The 20,128-nt window shown below is 52.5% G+C and overlaps 1 protein-coding gene across 1 annotated transcript; it reads left to right on the top strand.

Annotated features, from left to right (window-relative positions):
• The first annotated feature begins 13,170 nt into the window (after positions 1-13,170).
• LOC146757293 (uncharacterized) lies at positions 13,171-16,151 on the top strand. The gene is made up of 5 exons (XM_085523246.1): positions 13,171-13,224; positions 13,989-14,081; positions 14,215-14,325; positions 14,638-14,785; positions 15,075-16,151. The coding sequence occupies exons 2-5, from the start codon at positions 14,054-14,056 to the stop codon at positions 15,427-15,429; spliced, it is 642 nt and encodes a 213-aa protein (XP_085379372.1). The 5' UTR covers positions 13,171-13,224; positions 13,989-14,053; the 3' UTR covers positions 15,430-16,151.
• Positions 16,152-20,128: the final 3,977 nt, after the last annotated feature.

The following is a 20,128-nucleotide window of genomic DNA, read 5'->3' as shown; positions in this document are numbered from 1 at the left end:
TCCTTTTGAGGTGACAGCTTGCCTGTGGCTGTGTGGTTGTTCCCACACTTGGCTACATTATGCAATACTGTATGTGTAATGCTGGTTGCAGCAGTGCAATCAGGAAGTATGCCTTAGGATTGCCAGGGCTGTTACATCTGGAAGGAGATGTAAGCAGATGTGGCTTGTTCTCATCTAGATAAGATGAAGAGTATTGAGGGGATAGAGCAAGAAAAAGAATCTTTCAAAAGCAGTCAAACAAGTGCTTTGCTGCATGACCTGAAAGGGTGATGGTACCAGATTGTCTTGGTGTGAGCACATGGTAAGATTTTTGTGTTAATAACTAAAGACCGTTAGATACGCTGCTGTTCTCTGAGCTAAATAAACATCAGCTGGCGGTACCTCATGTATGAGCAGAGGATGGGTGAGAAGGTGGTGTGTTTGGAAACTGGGGGTGGCTGGGATCTAGAAGATGCAGAGTGAGCTGACAAAAGGTAAAGGTTGAAAACAAAATGGGAAAAGAGTTTTGCCAGTTCCTCAGCCGGTGACCCTCCTGAGAACTGAGAGTGGGGAAAAATTAATCAGATGAAATTCCAGCTCCCTCCCTTGAAGACTGACAAAGATTTTAGAGGCACATGTTCATGTTGGACTACACCTCTTTTCCCCTATGAATAAAAAACCTTGCTGCCTCAAAAAACAGGGCACCTTACCCTTCTTTGATCCAGTCTTGCTCAGATCTAGAGGAGCTGGAGAGAGCTGCAGCATAAGTATTCACATATAGTAGTACTGTTAAGCACAACCTGTAGGTGACAGCAGGGCAGCAGCACCTCCAGTGCTGTGGGCTGCTCATGGGTGTGTTGCTCAATTCTATGCAGCTGGGAGCTGCTTGCAAAATGCTGAATGTGCTGTGACCAGCACAGTGCAGAGCTTTTACTCTATCTCACTTTCTGCCTTCCCTCGGAATAATGCACCTATTCTATCACAATTGCATTTGTGTAAAAATGAATATTTGAAACCCTGTTCTTTTGGTTACTCAGCTGATCTCCATTCCCTTGTTAGTAGTCCTGTGGTTTTTTATGGCTTGCACCATCATTAGTCATCTGCCTGTGCTATAAGATTCTCCTTTATCTCTCGTTTGCCTACGCCATATTCAAGCATTTCCAGGAAAAGCTCAGGGTATTGAAATATCCTTGAGTGGTCTAAGTATTCTTTCAGAATATAGGAGGAAGGAATGTGCTTTAAGCACCCGCATCTAAGTAGCTTCTGCTACACTCATAAATTAGATCTAATCCAACACCTGTGAATAACAGCTCCCCTCTGCTTTATAGTTTAGCTGTTCTTTTGGAAACCTTAATTGTGAGTATTGTGTGAGAAACAATTGATGCAATTAGATTTGCTGGAAAGAATAACGACTGTCACTTCCTTTGGAACAAGAGGAAGTACACCATTTTGTGCTTTTTCTGTCTAATACAACAGCACATGTGAGATAACTAGTGACTAGATCTAAGGGAAGACATGTAATATGTTCTCTCCACAAATAATTCAGCTTCAGCAGATCCACTGCAGTTAAATTTTCTAAGGTACCTCAAACGAGATCAAGGCTTGGCTTTTCAAAAGATGCGTTTGCATGTGGGAGGGAACCTCTGAATGTTGTGCAATGAGCTGCAGCCTCTCTTCAGCCCCTAAATTAATGAAGATCCGTGTAAGTATGTTCAGCACACAATCAAAGTGCTGCCAAAACAGTCCCATTTAATGCAATTATCAGCTACTTTGCACTGTCCGTGCTTTCCCTTTGTTGGCACCTACAACACAATGCTGTCACAAGGGGAGCACGCAGGCACACAGCCCTTGGCAGCCCTTCTACATGATGCTGGGCAGAGGTGAAAATACAAAGAGGCTCAGTGAGGCAGGCACAGAGTGCCAGTGTCAGGTGCTCAGGTGGGGCTATGGGCATTCTGGGGACCTTCCCTGCCCAGAAAGTGTCTTTTTTGGCTCAGTGAGAGTGTTTTGAAGGCCCTCCAGGAAAGCATGATTTGGGAGTGGAAGATTGGTATGTCATGCTGGTCACACATCCATCCTAGTGCAGAACAGAGAGCATTCATTCACACTCCTACTACTGCTCCTTTAAGCTCTCCTACAGTCTGCAGTTCTGATTTACCAGCAGTCAGCAAAGAAATCATAGCTTCTTCCTACTCATTTGTCTCTAGCAGTCAAATAAAACCATTTGTGTCAAACCTTTCTCTCTGTAGCACCTGCTTTGGCCTGGAGGCGTCTCCCTCAGACTCACAGATAAGCATGCTGGCCCTGAAGGATTCCAAACCATGGCTCTCACCACAGCTCCCCTCTCCCCAAGTTGAAACATACCTTTTTACAGTTATAAACTGCATGTAAAGATCATCATACTCGAATAGAATGCACATGTTTTGACTTAGCCAAATGGAACTGTGTGGTAATAGTTACTTGCAAAGAGTTTGCTCTGCTCTCCAAGCCATTTTGAAAGCTGTGTGCCTTGAAGGCCAACTGCTCTGATTTTAATGCCTCTTTTATCCATATTTCTGTGCCTAATTCAGTCATACTGCAAAAGTGAAGGTAGTTATATGGATTTACAGCACCTTTGGGTCTCAGCAGCAGCCTGGAGACACGAAGCACATGTGCTTGGAGACTCATACTGCCCAAGTGCTCTTTTCTTCACCAAAGGTCCTCTTCCTCAGTTAGAAGGTGCCATGGTGGAGCTGCAGGATCCTTCTTCGGGGAGATTTTATCACCAGAGTGAGGAGATGATTATACAGAATTTGTCCACATGGGTGTGTGTGCATGATGACACTAAGCTGAGTGGTGCAGTTGAAGGAATGCCATTCAGAGGGACCTTGACAGGCTTGAAAGGTGGGCCTGAGTGAACCTAATGAGGTTCAACATGGCAAAGTGCAAGGTTTTGCACTTAGGTTGGAAGAACCCCAGGCACCTGTACAGGCTGGGAGGAGTGGTCCTTGAGAGCAGCTTGGCAGAGAAGGACCTGGGGGTCCTGATGGATGAGAAACTTAACATGAGCCAGCAGGGCGCTCTGGCAGCCCGGAAAGCAAATGGGATCCTGGGCTCCATCAGGAGAGGGGTGGTCAGCAGGGATAGGGAGGTGATTGTCCCTCTCTACTCTGCTCTTCTGAGGCCCCATCTGTTGTACCGTGTCCAGGTGTGGAGCCCTCAGTACAAGAAAGACATGGAGATTTTGGAAAGGGTCCAGAGGAGGGACAGGAAGATGATCAGGGGGCAGGAGCACCTCCCCTATGAGGACAGGCTGAGGGAGTTGGGTTTGTTCAGCCTGGAGAAGAGAAGGTTGCGGGGTGACCTCATTGCAGCCTTTCAATACCTGAAGGGAACTTACTGCCAGGAGGGGAGTAAACTCTTGGAAAGGGCTGATAATAGCAGGACAAGGGGAAACTGATTTAAGTTGAAAGAGGGAAGATTTAGGTTGGATGTTAGGGGGAAAGTTGTTTACTAGGAGAGTGGTTAGGCCCTGGAACAGGCTGCCCAGGGAGGTTGTGGATGCCCCGTCCTTGGAGGTGTTCAGGGCCAGGTTGGACAGGGCCCTGGGCAACCTGATCTAGTAAAGGTGTATGTTTGGTGGCCCTGCCAGGCAGGGGGGTTTGTTCTTCATGATCCATGAGGTCCCTTCCAACCTGGGTCATTCTGTGATTCTGTGATTCTGTGATTCTGTGATCTAACCCCTATCAGCCACACAGCAGCTCCAGCCCCATAGATCCGACCCACATCTACCCCAGAGCAGCTCCTGTCCCACAGATCTGCCCCACAGCAGCTCCTGCCCCATAGATCTGACCCACATGAGCCACACAGCAGCTCCTGCCCCATAGATCTGACCCACATCTGCCCCACAGCAGCTCCTGCCCCATAGATCTGACCAACATTAGCCCCACAGCAGCACCTGCCCCATAGATCTGACCCACATCTGACACACAGCAGCTCCTGCCAAATTGATCTGACCCATATCAGCACGACAGCAGCTCCTCTCCCATAGATCTGACCAACGACTGCCCCACAGCAGCAACTGCCCCATAGATCTGGCCCACAGCAGCCCCACAGCATCTCTTGCCCCATAGATCTGACCCACATCAGCCACACAGCAGCTCCTGCCCCATAGATCAGACCCACATCCACCACACAGCAGCTCCTGACCCATAGATCTGACCCACATCTGCCCCACAACAGCTCCCGCCCCATAGATCATACACATATCTGCCCCACAGCAGCTCCTACCCCATAGATCTGACCCACATCACCCCCACAGCTACTCCTGTCCCATAGATGTGACCCACATCTGCCCCACTGCATCTCCTGCCCCATAGATCTGACGCACAGCAGATCCTGCCCAATTGATCTAACCCCCACCAGACCCACAGCAGCTCCAGCCCAATAGATCCGACCCACATCTCCCCCACAGCAGCTCCTCCCCATAGATCTGACCCACATGTGCCCCAGGGCAGCTCCTGTCCCATAGATCTGCCCCACAGCATCTCCTGCCCCATAGATCTCACCCACATCTGACCCACAGCAGCTCCTGCCCCATAGATCTGACCCACAGCAGCTCCTGCCCCATAGATGTGACCCATATCTGCCCCAAAGCAACTCCTGCCCCATACATCTTACTCACAGCAGCTCCTGCCCCATAGATCTGACCCACATCTGCCCCACAGCAGCTCCTGCCCGATAGATCTGACCCACATCTGCCCTAAAGCAACTACTGCCCCACAGATCAGAACCACAGCAGCTCCTGCCCCATAGATGTGAAACATTTCTGCCCCACAGAAGTTCCTGCCCCATAGATCTGACCCACATCAGCCAAACAGCAGCTCCTACCCCATAGATCTGAACAACATCTGCCCAACAGCAGCTCCTGCCCCATAGATCTGAGCCACATCATCCCCACAGCAGCTCCTGTCCCATAGATATGACCCACAGCAGCCCCATAGCAGCTTATGTCCCATAGATCTGACCCATATGTGCCCCACAGCAACTCCTGCCCCATAGATCTGACCCTCATCATCCCCACAACAGCTCCTGCCCCATAGATCTGACCCACATCTGCCCCACAGCAGCTCCTGTTTCATAGATCTGACCTACACACTACATCCGGATCTCACTACAGCCTCCCTTCAGGAAGTTAGAGAGAGCAATGAGGTCTCCCCTGAGCCTCCTCTTCTCCAGGCTGAACAATCCCAGCTCCCTCAGCCTCAACTCATACGGCCTGTGCTCCAGACCCCTCACCAGCTTTGTTGCCCTCCTCTGAACGCGTTCCGGGGCCTCCATGTCTTCCTTGCACTGAGGGGCCCAAAACTGAACACAGCACCCGAGCTGCGGCCTCATCAGTGCTGACAACAGGGGGACAATCACCTCTCTGCTCCTGCTGGCAACACTGTTTCTGATGCAGGCCAGGATGCCCTTGGCCTTCTTAATATACAGCAAAGGAATCTCCTGAAAAGGAAACCAGAGTATCTGGCAACATGAAACAAAGTTCTGATTCATAAAAGACTGGCAGCAAGGCCTGAATCTCTTGTGTAATCTGCTCTTGATTTATCCCATTAGCACTAGGTGGAATGCAGAAGCTTCCTGAGACGTGATAATCAAAACCTAGTCCAATGCCTTTAAAAAAGCCTTTAAGAGATTACTCCTCCTTGGCTGTTTAAAATAAACTTTGTTAATACAAAATGTTGGAAAATTTTTGGACAGCTCCCCAGGGCCGGGGTTTGGAAGGCCGTATTGACGAGAGTCAATCAAGCTCCGGCTGCAGGCGTATATGTGTGTGCCAGTTCTTCAACACAGTAGGAATCACAACTTGCTGCGTGATCAAAATTCTGCATGTACTACTCCTGAACCCCAATTACTTCCAACGGTGTTAAATTACCCCTTGATCTCAAAGCTGAACAAAACAACAAAATGCCACACCAATACTGAATACATAAAAACAAACAACTCCTTGGGCCTCAAGGGGAGGCTGATGCACAGGCCACGGCTGCCAGCGTGCAGCTGGGCTTCCCAGGGCAAACAGCAACACACGGTGCATCAGAAGCTGAAAGAGCCCTCAGGGAAGAGAGGCCAACTCAACGGGCTGAGTACGGGACACCCTTCTTCCTGACGGGCTGCTTCCCCTCCTCTGGTTTCTTTCTGTCAGTCCTCAGAGAGCAAGGAGATGCTCACAGCCTGTCACCAGCACTTACGGGTTGGCTGAAAGGCCACAGGTTGGGAAGACCAACAAGGAAATGGGGGAAAACCTGCACCATGTCAAGGGAGAGACGTGAAGCCAACCGCTTCATCGCCCTGTGATTGCCAGCCCGAGCGAGGGACGTTCTGACCAGCTACTGAAAGAGGCAGCACCAGGTTTAGAAAGTTCGCTTCAATTTTATTGCGTACAAAAGGACTCGGCTTCTATTTATTGCCCCGCCCACACCCCAAAATGAAGCCCCAGTGCCCAGGATTTCCGCTTAGCAATCAGTCACTCAGCCTCCAGTCAGACCCAAGGAGAAGCCAAACCCCAGGGCTACGTCACCTCCTCCCTCTCCAGTCCCAGCCAGCCCTATTTCAACCTAACCCTACACCAGGCCTGGATCTCAAGAGACACACCCTGAAGGAATGCAGCGTCTCCAGCTCTTGCCGTACACCAAGTCCTGCCTATGTGAAGCCCTCTTTGCTTCTAACGCAGCACAAGTCCTTCCTGTCCAGTTCACTTCCATCATCTCCACCATCCATGACAGGGAAAGCATGGCTCTGCCGGTAAACTGGACTGTTGAGTCAGCAGGTTTTGGTGCCACCTCCGAGGAAGCGTTGCAGGTGGTTCTGCTGTCCTTTGTAGCTTCTTGCTCAGGCCATCATCGTTGCTTTCTGCTTTCCTTCTCGGCTTTCTTCCTCAGCTGAGCAGCGCTTGCCTTGCCTCAGCTTTCTTCATTCTCTCCCAAGTCTCAGTCCCCAGACTCTCCGAGTCCTACAAGAATCAATTCGGAAACGCTCAGGGAACCTTCTCAGCTAACAACTGGTTGACGGCTCGCTTTGGGAGCTCAAGTCACCCTGCTGGGCACGTTGGGCTGCCAGAACTGGGAACCGCCTTCCTGACAGTCGGGCACACAAGAAACTCCACCCCTGTCTCGTTCCCCAAATCCCACACAAACCAGAGCCTAAAGCCCTTTCCTGCAAGGCGGTCCCTGCACGGGCAGGTGGACCCTCTGCCTGGCAGCTCATAGGGAGCAGCAGTAGCCACAGGATAAGACTGAGCTGGCACCTCCAGGCTGCTGGCAACAGCTACAGATGGTTCCCTCCCACCCAGTTGCCCGTGCCTTTCTCCTATCCCATGAGAGCACCACTTACTGCCTTTGGGAACTTGGAAACTTGCAGCATGATGGCCAGCACAGAGAAGCTGCAAAATGGCTCCGTAGAAGAGTCTGTGGCGCAGCATGTTCTTCATTAGCATGGGCTCAGGGATCTCAGGTGGCCAGAAATGCAGTTCAGCAGCCATAGCACAGACAGCCTGCTGCTCTACTGCTCTCACGGAGGCTGCCTGCTGTGAGGGGAGAAAAAGAGGCATCATTACTCTCAGGCACTGTGATGGAGTTACTTCCTGCTAGAAACATTTCCAGGCTGACTTAGAGAAGTGCTCTGAAGCTTGGTCACCTTGGGCTACCGACCCAAGAACAAAGAGGGACAACAAACTTGCATTTCAATTGCCCTTTAGCGCCTGCCTTGGAGAAGAGCCCTCAGCCTTCAGTATTGCTGCACTTAAGGTGAGGGGAAGAGAAGCAAGAGGACGGGTGGGTGTCAAAGAAGGGAAAATTTACCAGGCAAGAATAAACCTATCCCTGAGCTCCATCACACACATGTGAATACTGCCTTACTAATATGAACAATAACATCATTCACACAGCTAAATTTACTCACATTCACGTACCTGGTTGTGGACATGTTTGAGGCCTCGCTGCTGCTGTGCTGTTCAACGCCGGCCACAGCAATAAAGCGCGCAGAAAGCCCATCTGTTGCAGACAGAGGAGTGAGCCGTGCTTAACCAACACTGCTTCAGCGCACGCTTACAGTAAGGCACACCTACCTTGCGCTGGCCATGCAGGAAGCTCATGACGCAGCTCCAGACGGCTCTCCTGAGGCCCAGCTTCATTTCACGGCCACTCACGCTCTGCTGCTGGACATTCTGCAACGGAAAAGCCACCGGATGCAAATCCCATCCCTCACAGATGGCATCAGACATCCGCTCTTGTGGCAGTCGCACTCACGGCTCCGGGGGAGAAAGCAGACGTGTGCTTACCGAGCGAGCGCAGTTTGCTGCCAGCTGCTGGTAGGAACCCACGCCTAACCCTACAGTACCAACAGTAACCTATGCCTAACTCTACTATGGGAACAACAATCTACTCCTAACGCTAAAGAACGAAGAGGAACAAACTCCTAACAGGAAAACACCAACTACTAACACTAAACCTACTCCTAACCTACTCCTAACACTAAAAAATGAACAATAAGCAATGCCTAACTCGAAAACACAAACAATAACCTATGCCTAACTCAAAAACACTAACAACAACCTACACCTAACTCTAAAACTAAACTAAACCCAAAAACCAACTATAGAAACAGGGACTGGAACAAACAGGGTAAAGATGGGACTGGGGGCCCACAGAATGTGGCTGCAGAATAGGCCCAAAGGAGGAACAGATGTTACAAAAATGCCACCCAGCTAATGCAGGGGGCGGGGGCCGTGCAGCGGGTAAGGAGCTCAGCGCCTGGACCAGCCACGGTGGAGCTGTGACCATGCCAGCGCGGGGCCTGGCACGGTGGTGTGGTGCCAGGCCAGCTATGCCGTGGGCGGATCCACATCCATGGGCTCCTCTGGAGGGGGATCCACCTCCATTGGCTCATCTGGAGGGGGATCCACCTCCATAGGCTCCACATGGGTGGTGGTCACGGGGCTGGTCCAGGCATGATGGAATATGGCTCTCATACCCATCCTCTGCCTGGTGGTCATGGCGGGACCCCTCCTCCTTCTCACTCCTAGGGCCCCCAGCTCCATCCTCCCGCCTGAAACAGGGAAAACTTCTACCCTAGCCCTCTTAGCTGCCGACATGGCTGCTAACTGCCACACTATCAGAGGCGACTGCGTTGCGCGCGGCAGCGGTGACCAAGGTGACGTGGTGAGGGTTCTAAAATGGCGGCCGCACTGCTGGCACTGGTGTTCCACATAGGATGAGGAGGGGGCTGGTAATAGCAGGACAAGGGGAAACTGATTTAAGTTGAAAGAGGGAAGATTTAGGTTGGATGTTAGGGGGAAAGTTGTTTACTAGGAGAGTGGTTAGGCCCTGGAACAGGCTGCCCAGGGAGGTTGTGGATGCCCCGTCCTTGGGGGTGTTCAGGGCCAGGTTGGACAGGGCCCTGGGCAACCTGATCTAGTAAAGGTGTATGTTTGGTGGCCCTGCCAGGCAGGGGGGTTGGTTCTTCATGATTCATGAGGTCCCTTCCAACCTGGGTCATTCTGTGATTCTGTGATACTGGTGTGTGGCTGTTTGTCCCAGCGCGCTGACCTTTTGTCTTCAGGTTCACCAACAAGACTGTAACTGATTTATGGAGGAGGCAAGTGATGGGTGCTACTGTGTGACAATCAACATCACTTTGTGGACATTTGAAAGCACCTTCCTCCAGAGCTGTTCACCTCCAGAAGAGGGTGCTCAGAAGTGTTTACTGGCAGAAGATCTGGCAGCTGCCCCCCCCCAACAGGCCCCAGCCCGGCCTGAGCCACGTGCCAGTGACAGGAAGTGCTTCCTGCAGGCGGCGGAGAGCACTTCCGGGCCATGGCGGCCATGAGCGGGGCCGGGAGGAGCGGGCTCTGTGCTGCCAACGGGGTCGGACCTTGGTGCGGGGGCACGGAGGGGCTGTCGGGGGAGGAGCTCGCGGCGCTGCCGGCACCCAGAGGCGGCTCCCAGGCGGCTCCACGGTCTCGCTGTGCTGCGGAGTCACCCGGCCGGCCCCAAAAGCCTGGAGGCAGAGCCTGAGCCGGCCCCGGCCCGGATCGTGTGGTGCAGCTCCGGCCGTGCTGGGCTGTGCGGCACCAAGAGGAAGACGGCCGTTCGTTTGCCGGCCGCTCGCTGGCTGTAAGATCCGGGTGGCGCCGAGGCCCGGTTAAGAAACGGCATGGATGAAGGTTTGTACGGATGGAGTGGGTCTGGATTGCAGTGAGCGGGACGAGTCTGGGCTGCGGTTTGGCGTGGTTGTGTTGGTTGCTTTGAAGGGCTGCCGTCATAGGGCGGAGGGAGGGAGAGGGAGAGGGAGGGATGAACAGGGAAGCAGAAAACAGATGCTCTGCTGGAATTCAGAATAAAGGGGGGCTAAAAGGGGGATAGTTAAAGGTAGTTTACAGAAAATGATTTAGTTAGAATAACAAGGAATGGAGACAGTGGGTCTGGAAGAGCAGGAAGGATGAAGATTAAGGAGTGAGAACTCCCTGAGACACCTGGCGAGAAGGGGATTAGGTGTTGCAACTCCTCCTTTGATATTTGCATCTCCCTGACAAGATGGGCGATAACAAGAGGGGGTCTGCATGATAAAGAATGTGTATTAGAATTAAGGGATGCATGTTAGAATTACGGGAAATCATTGACTATGCATGAGGTGTACCTATATCTGTATCACGGTTTTACAAGTTGGTGTGCAAGTTTGGAGGAGCTATCCCCCTTGCACCCAGCGCTGGAATAAAACATACCTGCTTTATAACCCATCTCTGGATTATAGAGTTTGATTCCGCAAGTCAGGGAGCTTTGAACAGTGCGGGCAGTCAGGAGCACGTCGCGTTTCTGCCTGCTGTGTTGGCGCTGCCGTAAGTCTTTGGGTCCCCAGGGAGGCTCTCCCTGGGGGTGTCCCGATTGGAAAGCAGGATTCAATCCCGCCGCAGCCCGTCCATGGCAGGCAGACGCTTCTCACCTCTGCTCATGGGACTCAGCAGTGCCAGGGGTTTCACAGCGCGTGTTGCAGTGACTGGCAGCCTCCGTGTGTTTTTCTGTTGCAAACAGGATCCCATGGTGGAGCCGAACTAGAAGCAGACGTTGGTGTCTTGTGGCAGGAGCAAGGGCAGTGGAAGCGCTGCCCAATGCAGGGCGGTGGTGACTGCCATGAGAGCAGGGGTCTGATACCATCTGTGAGGGATGGGATTTGCATCCGGTGGCTTTTCCGTTGCAGAATGTCCAGCAGCAGAGCGTGAGTGGCCGTGAAATGAAGCTGGGCCTCAGGAGAGCCGCCTGGAGCTGCGTCACGAGCACCTTGTGTGTGTGCTGGCCATCATGCTGCCAGTTTCCAAGTTCCCAGAGGCAGTAAGTGGTGCTCTCATGGGCTGAGAGAAAGGCACGGGCAACTGGCTGGGAGGGAACTGTCAAATACAAGATACGAAATACTAAAGTATTGATGCTACAGATAAAGCTCAGTTTGCATTTTTGTTAGAGTCTGTGACAACAAATACAATGTCCCTGAAGAAATGGCTTTTTTGGCCATTAAAAGACAAAATGCAATCTTTTGATTTGCACAAAGCAGTAAAAACAACACTGGAGCCATTTTCTTTATCCTTTGACAGAGTCTCTGGGTCTTTAATGTCCCTTCCCACCCAAACCATTCCACAATAATATATTTCCACAATGTAAATGTGAAAATATCTGCCATGGTCTCCTGCTGCTCTAGATGACTGGGAATCCTCAGCGTCCATAACAAGCCCAGGGGGAGCCTGGTCCTTGCGGTGGAACAGATCTACCCAGTGGGACACGCTCCCAGTAATTCTTCCCCAGCAGCCTGGCACTCACCCACTAAGGGGTGCCACAAGCACCCACTCTATGCAGCCCTGCATCACAGGAGGAGCAGCCCGTGGGGAGGCCCAGCCAGCAGCCTGGGGATGTGAGGTCACTATGCCCTGCCACATTGCTGCCTTGTGCCACAAGATCACAATGCCCAGCTGCGTGCTCTAGGTGTTCTGTGCCCCAATAGCAGCACTCGTTGTGGCTATAGCAGTGGTGGTAGCAGCATGGCACGAGTACTGGGGGCCACGGCCCCCACCTGCCTTGCCGTCCTCCTACTGATAGCCATGTGTTGTCAGGAGACTTGTGCTGCTCCAGGGTGAGCAGCAGGAGCAGGTGGGTGGGCAGAGATGGGGTAAAAAATAAGCGGAAATGAGAGTGAGAAGCCCAGGTTCTGGTTCCAGTGGCTCTGTGCCTTATAGCCCTAAGGCTGCCTTCGATGGGGGCGGGGGGGTATTGGAAAAGGGGGACAGGCAGCAGCACAGGAGCTGGGCAAGGGCATGAGGAAGCCCTGTGCTCCCACGGCTCTGCCGCTGGCTGGGTGGAGCATGCTCTTCATCCTGGGGGTGTCCCAGGGGAGAACGTGGAAGGTGTGTGCTGGGAAAAGCATGAGCATTTCTGCTCCAGCTGCCTGATGCTCCCCATAGAAAAATCCTGGTTCCCAACAGAGACCCCCAGCTGTAGCCCAGTGTGTTTCAGGCACCTTTTCTTTGTATGCTCTTCCACGCGGTCCCGGAGGGGTGCTGCACGTGGCCAGGAGGGAGCATTTGTAAAGCTGCCGAGTGCTAGGCTCCAGGTCACCCTGGCCCCTCTATAGCTTTGGCGATCAAGGCCTGAGTCTCCCATCCTGTTACCTGTCCCCTTCCCTGGCCCCTTCCCTGTCACTAAGGGAGAGGAAGATCACAGCATGCAATGGGAACAACCCTCTTCTGTTCTTTCTTCTAGATGATGACATTGGTACTCCTTCCTCAGGTGACTGGAAGGAGACTGCTTTTGTGCCTCAGGGGAAACTCCGAGGTAAGTTGTGAGTGTCTGTTTCCTTGGAAGTCGAAAAATTAGTGCTATAATAGCTTATTTGGGTACGTAAGGCTCTCCAAAGGTCTTTCAAGTCTCTTTGTGCTTTGAAGGTCGTACACAGATCAGTCATTAGTATTTCTTTACTTGGAGAATTGTCACATTTCAGTGGGAAGGCGGCCCTTGCCAGTCTTTGCTCCTATTCCTTTGCTGTTTGGGCCATGTCATTCCCTGACCTGCAGCCAGTCCTCACAGGTCACTGCAGGAAAAAAAACAAGGTAGACCCCAGTGCGCAGCGGAAGCTCTCCTCACCTGTGTCTGATCACTCTTGTGCCTGCAGGCCCCTTTGGTGCATTTCGAAAGCAAAGTTGCGTCCCTGAGCCTGGGGTGGATGCCAGAGGTAAGTCACCAGTCTTCATCTCATGATCTTTGCTCATATTTGGCTGTGGAAGTTCAGGAGGGGTTCATCTTTTCACTGCCTGGTGATTTCTTCTCCATGAGAAGCTTGGGTAGTCACTGTTTCTTGGGTGCTGCATGCTCCCAGCATCCCGTTAACTTTGTCTCCATACATCAGAGATCTCCCCACTAAAAAAACCTTGAGGGGCCAAATGTTCTTCTATGCCTTCTCTGAAGATTGTTTTACATGGCCTGGAGAGAGTATCTGGAAAGCTGCTGAGTGCCAGCCAACTGCCCACCTGGCTTCTCTGCAGCTTTGCAACTTTTGACCCAGGTCTGAGTGCCATGTCATCACCTGAGCCCCTTCCAGTCACTGCAGGTCCCTAAGGAAGAGAGAAATTACAGCATACCATGTCATGAGATTTTACTTCCTTTGAGAGATGCCAGCTCACAGTCCTAATGTCAGCCAGGCGCGTCTGCAGGTGTGAGTGAGAATGCACACCTGTGTGTGTGTGCCCTGCCCTCGCACAATGCCCTGGTCCCATTCAGTGATGCCGTTATGCGTTTAGGTAAGCTGCAGTGTGTGGTGAAAAGTTCTCATTCTTTGGTTGCAGAAGTGCCTCCAGGGAAGGCCGTGCTAAATCCTTAGTTGTGCTGGAACCCCACAGGCATCCCAGGGGTGGCTGTTGTCGTTACTGACTTCACTGAAAAGACCGTTCAGTTTAATACCTTGTTTGTCTGAAAGTTATCTTAATGCTTTCTGTTTAGGTCCTGAGAAACAGAAAGAGGCCCTGGAAACAGGAAAATATCTGCAGACACTGCCCCCTCTGCTAATGAAAATCATGAAGGACAAAGCACGTGGTAGGTGTATTTCCGTCTGTTCCCTGAAAGGCTTGTGAAACTGAATTTCTAGAAATACATGTGGAGAAACTGCACCATCTTCCTGATGAGAAGCAGTTACTTACAGTCCCACTCCCTTACCTCCTTTCTAAAGAGACAGGTGGAGCACCTATGCGCTGGCTTGCATTTTGGAATGGCAGAGTTCGCACACTGACTGTCCCCCTGAGAGTAATAGAGGCCATGCACACAACAACTGTCACTCCAGGTAAGGGCCGCTCATAGAGCTCCGTGGCCGTGGTTAGAGGTTGCTCCCCTCCCACTGCAGCCAGTTCCCAGGGACTTAGGAACTTTGTCCTTTTGGGAACTAGGCCACCAGAACCACATTCAGCAGATAAGGAGAGGAAACAGGACCCTCCATAGTACCTCCTGTGCACAGACCCCGCATTCCAGAGCTTGCTGTGCTTCCCCTGAGCCACCAGGCACAACAGCAGCCCGGAGCGGGATCCTTCCTGTGGTTGTTCTTGTCCATGTCACTCAAAGCAGCAGCTGGTGAAACAGATCCACATTGTTTTTCCAGGTGCGGATGGTGAGGAACACGCAAATGCCACAGACAATAATTTTATCGAGAAGTACTGCCTGGGATTCGGTGCAGCTATCTTCGTTACCATGCTGATGGCAATGTTTTCGTGCTATCGTCTTGTCCGACAACGGAGGCAGATAAACCAGTGAGTTCTTGTTCACCCCCAACCCCATCCTGCCCCCTCTCTTTACTATAGGGATCCTGTGAGCAAGGAGGCATTTCTAGTTAAAGCAGCATAGAGAAGCCAGTTAGTTGTTGCCTAACACTGTCTGAGATTGACACTGTCAGACATTTAACTGGCCTCGCCATTCCTGCTGCATGTTCTTACTGCTGGGCCTGAGACAGGCCCGGAGCTGAGAGTGACTCAATCATGCACTGTGAGGAAGGAGAGCAGGGGGTTCTCCTGTGCCCTCAGCATGTTTCTCTCCCTGCAGGCGCCTTGCTGAAGATGCTGCAGTCCAGCATATTGCCCGCAGCAACCTCACGCTTGGACAAACAGCTTGCTCGCCTCAGTGCGCCGCACAGAAAAGACGTGGCACAAACAACCGGTGCCTGTGCAGTGACAATCTGCCCACCAGCCGCAGAGCACCACCAGAGCGGCCCCTGCCAGGCCTGACGGCTGTCGGGCTCAGCTGCCCCCAGTGCAGCCCCCGTAGCCCACCAGCCCAGGCTCCGTGGCCCCTGGGAAGTACATCAGGCCCAGCAGCCCCTATCCACCTTGGGCATCAACACCTCTTTCAGGGGACAGGAGGGACCCACCTGGTTTGGAAGCTTGCAGTCATCGGCTAGCACCCAAACAGCAGCACCCTGGCATCAACACCACCCTCCCTTCCCCCACCACCATCCTTCAGGGGTTGGCAGTGGCTCCCTCAAAGTGTCACCCGCAGGCAGCCACTGCCTCAGGGAAGCCTGAGAGGCCTGTCAGCCTCCAGCACCATCTCTGCCCTCACCCTCCCCTCCACCATCCATCAGGGGATGGAAGCGACCCCAGCAGAGTATAGACCTGGGGACATCATCCAACAGACGGATGACCATTGCCTGGGGGAAGCCAACTGGCCCAGCAGCCCCCTGTCCCCCCCAGGAACTGTCACCAACTTTCCTTCACCATCCTTCAGGAGGTTGGAGCAGCCCCCACAGGGTGGCAGTTTGAGGGCATCATCCGACACCCAGAAAACCACAGCCAGGGGAAAGCATACCAGGCCCCACAGCTCCCAGCCCCCCACAGCACCAACTCTACCCTCCCGCTCCTCTCCTCCATCCTTCAGGATGTGGGAGTGGCCCCCCCCCACAGGGTCGGCATGGGGGCAACACCTGTAAAACCTCTGCCTGGAAAAAGTATGACAGGCCCAGCAGCCCCAAGATCCCCCCAGCACCACCTCTCTCTTCATATTCCTCTCCACCATTGGTCAGGGGGTGGGAGCATCATCACTGGTCAACACAACAGGGGGTTCTTTCTTTAACATCCTTATTACACCTTTGGAACTGAGTATACCTTTTCTACAAAAATTCTCAGCACCACAGATGATCATATTCAAAACATCTATAACTATATGGAATATAGATATTGTAAATTAATAAAATTCAACAACAAAACAAAATAACCAAGAAGCTGCTTCCTTCAAAAGGCAGAGTATTCTGACGAGGAGAAAACAGCAATACTAACATCACGTCACGGCGTTGCCATCAGGGCTCAAGCTAAGGCAGCCAGCTGACCAGGGCAGAACTTGTGTTAGATGCTGCTCAGTGACAACACCCAGAACAAAGTAGCAAGGATGTGAAGTGTAGGAGACTACTTGTGCTTATCACATTCTGTCTGCTGTAACAGCACTACTCAAAGATTTCTAATCAGGCCAAGATCTTTGTGAAGCAGCAGTTTGTTCATTACTGCCATCATGGCCGCACACCCCTACTGACTGTTGGGCAGGGCTGCAGTGGAGAACGCCCTCCACACGCAGTCCTGGGCAGGCAAGGGCTGTCGGTGCACAGTGCCACACGCTCCTTGCCATCTGCACACACGTGGGATTGCTTTGCACTGCCAGGCACATCGTCTCGCCTGAGCACTGCAGGTCCTCGCTTGGTGGTATGCAGAGACAGCGGGGCCAACAGATGAAGTTATCTGTGTTGTGTGCAATACTTGTATGACTTGGGAGCTGACAATCCTTGTGGTTCTCCATCCTGCTCCAATTTATAGGAAGGAGAGGAGGTCCATACGTGTATGCCTGAGCATGGTTCAAATGTTGGAGGACGGACGCTATTACGATTTAGGGTGATTAGGAAGGGAAGGCGGGCAATAGAAAAGACAGGAAAAAGAATCAAGGAGTCTTTATAGGAAGCAAGAGGGAGAGAGAGTCACCACCATGGATCTGACGTGTTTAGTAGTTCAGTCATTGATCTTCAGTAGTGGTAGGTCATCAGGAGTTGTTGTTCCGCTGACGATGACTGTGACCACGGCAACAGTTTCCAATGATAGTATAAACTTACAAATAAGTCTAACGTGGTTCAGTCAGCTCTCCTTGGTGTGACAGCTCAAATCCAAAATGGTTGAGTCAGCTCTCCTTGGAATGGCAGCTTCTGGCTCTGGGATCTCATCTGGGCCTTGCCAGCAGACAAGAGGGAGCAGGGATGCCCACCTGCTTCTTGTTCTTCACAGAACACGATGGTATCATTCCCCAGTTTTCCCATACCAATCTGGAGCCAGATCTTCTGCCAGTAAACACTTCTGAGCACCCTCTTCTGGAGGTGAACAGCTCTGGAGGAAGGTGCTTTCAAATGTCCACAAAGTGATGTTGATTGTCACACAGTAGCACCCATCACTTGCCTCCTCCATAAATCAGTTACAGTCTTGTTGGTGAACCTGAAGACAAAAGGTCAGCGCGCTGGGACAAACAGCCACACACCAGTATCACAGAATCACAGAATGACCCAGGTTGGAAGGGACCTCATGGATCATGAAGTACCAACCCCCCTGCCTGGCAGGGCCACCAAACATACACCTTTACTAGATCAGGTTGCCCAGGGCCCTGTCCAACCTGGCCCTGAACACCCCCAAGGACGGGGCATCCACAACCTCCCTGGGTAGCCTGTTCCAGGGCCTAACCACTCTCCTAGTAAACAACTTTCCCCCTAACATCCAACCTAAATCTTCCCTCTTTCAACTTAAATCAGTTTCCCCTTGTCCTGCTATTACCAGCCCCCTCCTCATCCTATGTGGAACACCAGTGCCAGCAGTGCGGCCGCCATTTTAGAACCCTCACCACGTCACCTTGGTCACCGCTGCCGCGCGCAACGCAGTCACCTCTGATAGCTGTGGCAGTTAGCAGCCATGTCGGCAGCTAAGAGGGCTAGGGTAGAAGTTTTCCCTGTTTCAGGCGGGAGGATGGAGCTGGGGGCCCTAGGAGTGAGAAGGAGGAGGGGTCCCGCCATGACCACCAGGCAGAGGATGGGTATGAGAGCCATATTCCATCATGCCTGGACCAGCCCCGTGACCACCACCCATGTGGAGCCTATGGAGGTGGATCCCCCTCCAGATGAGCCAATGGAGGTGGATCCCCCTCCAGAGGAGCCCATGGATGTGGATCCGCCCGCGGCATAGCTGGCCTGGCACCACACTACCATGCCAGGCCCCGCGTTGGCATGGTCACAGCTTCACCATCACTGGTCCAGGCACTCGGCTCCTTTCCTGCTGTGCAGCCCCTGCCCCCAACGTTAGCTGGGTGGCATTATTTAACATCTTCTTCTCCTCCACCTTGTTGCTCCTCCGGTTCTGTGGGCCCCCAGTTCCTTCTTCCCCCTGTTGGAGTTAGGTGCTTGTTCTGTTCTTTGTTGTTGATGGTAGTGTTAGGTTAGTGTTAGCGTTCAGTTTAGTTTTAGCGTTAGGGATAGGTTCCTGTTTGTTCTTTAGGGTTAGGTATAGGTTTCTGTTTTTATTTTAGAGTTAGGCATAGGTTAGTGTTCGTACTTACAGTCAGGCATTGGCTGCTACACTCAAGTCAAAGTAACCGCTGCTCCTTGGGTAAGCAAGCAGCTGGTTGCTCACCCCGAGCAATGAGTGCGACTGCCCTGAGAGCAGAGGTTTGATGACATCTGCGATGAACTGAATTTCCCTCTTGGGACTTTTCCTTTTCCACATGTGGGTCAGATCTATGAGGCAGGGGCTGAGGTGGGTCATATCTATGGGGCAGGAGCTGCTGTGGGGCTGATGTGTGTCAGATCTACGGAACAGGTGCTGCTGTTGGGCTTATGTGGGTCAGATCTATAGGGCAGGAGCGGCTGTGGATCAGATCAATGGGGCAGGAGCTGCTGTGTGGCTGATGAGGTTCAAATCTACGGGACAGGAGCTGCTGTGGGGCTCAGGGGGGACAGATCTATGAGGCAGGAGCTGCTGTGGGTCAGATCTAGGGGTCAGGAGCTGCTGTGGGGATGATGAGGGTCAGATCTATGGGGCAGGAGCTGCTATGGGGCTGAGGGGGGTCAGATATATGTGGCAGGAGCTGGTGTGGGGCTGATGAGGGTCAGATCTATGAGGCAGGAGCTGCTGTGGGTCAGATCTATGGGGCAGGATCTGCTGTGGGTCATATGTGGGTCAGATCTATGAGTTAGGAGCTGCTGTGGGTCAGATCTATGGGGCAGGAGCTGCTAAGGGGCACATGTGGGTCAGATCTATGAGGCAGGGGCTGAGGTGGGTCATATCTATGGAGCAGGAGCTGCTGTGGGGCTGATGTGTGTCAGATCTATGGAACAGGTGATGCTGTGGGGCTTATGTGGGTCAGATCTATAGGGAAGGAGCTGCTGTGGGGCAGGTGTGTGTCATATCTATGGGGCAGGAGCTGCTGTGGGGCTGGTGTGGGTCAGATCAATGGGGCAGGAGCTGGTGTGGGGCTGATTTGGGTCAGATCTATGGGGCAGGATCTGCTCTGGGGCACATGTGAGTGAGATCTATGGGGCAGGAGCTGCTGTGGGGTAGATGTTGGTCAGATCTATGGGGCAGGAGTAGCTGTGGGGCATATGTGAGTCAGATGTATGGGGCAGGAGCTGCTGTGGGGCCTATGTGGGTCAGATCTATGGGGCAGGAGCTGCTGTGGGGCAGATCTATAAGACAGGAGGTGCTGTGGTGCACATGTGGGTCAGATCTATAGACCAGGAGCTGCTGTGCAGCTGATGTGGGTAAGATCTATGGGGCAGGAGCTGCTCTGGGGCACATGTTGGTCAGATCTATGGGGCAGGAGCTGTTGTGGGGCACATGGGTATCAGATCATTGGGGCAGGAGCTGTTGTGGGGCACATGTCGGTAGATCTATGTGGCAGGAGCTGCTGTGGGGCAGATGTGGGTCAGATCTATGGGGTAGGTACTGCTGTGGAGCTGATGTTGGTCAGATCTATGGGGCAAGAGCTGCTGTGGGGCTGGTGTTGGTCAGATCAATGGGGCAGGAGCTGCTGTGTTGCTGCTGAGGGTCAGATCTATGGGGCAGGAGCTGCTGTGGGCCCTATGT

The sequence above is a fragment of the Coturnix japonica genome, chromosome 23, assembly GCF_054131305.1.
Source record: "Coturnix japonica strain WE chromosome 23, WE-NBRP24, whole genome shotgun sequence".
Taxonomy (NCBI): Eukaryota; Metazoa; Chordata; class Aves; order Galliformes; family Phasianidae; genus Coturnix; species Coturnix japonica.
The sequence above is the reverse complement of the archived record's forward strand: the minus strand, read 5'-3'. Positions and strand labels throughout refer to the sequence as shown.

Excerpts from the sequence above, each read along its gene's own strand:
- LOC146757293 (XM_085523246.1), top strand. The coding sequence starts at position 14,054 with ATGAAAATCATGAAGGACAAAGCACGTG. Across the intron at positions 14,326-14,637 it reads CACAACAACTGTCACTCCAG|GTGCGGATGGTGAGGAACAC; the intron begins GTAAGGGCCGCT and ends TTGTTTTTCCAG. Across the intron at positions 14,786-15,074 it reads CAACGGAGGCAGATAAACCA|GCGCCTTGCTGAAGATGCTG; the intron begins GTGAGTTCTTGT and ends CTCTCCCTGCAG.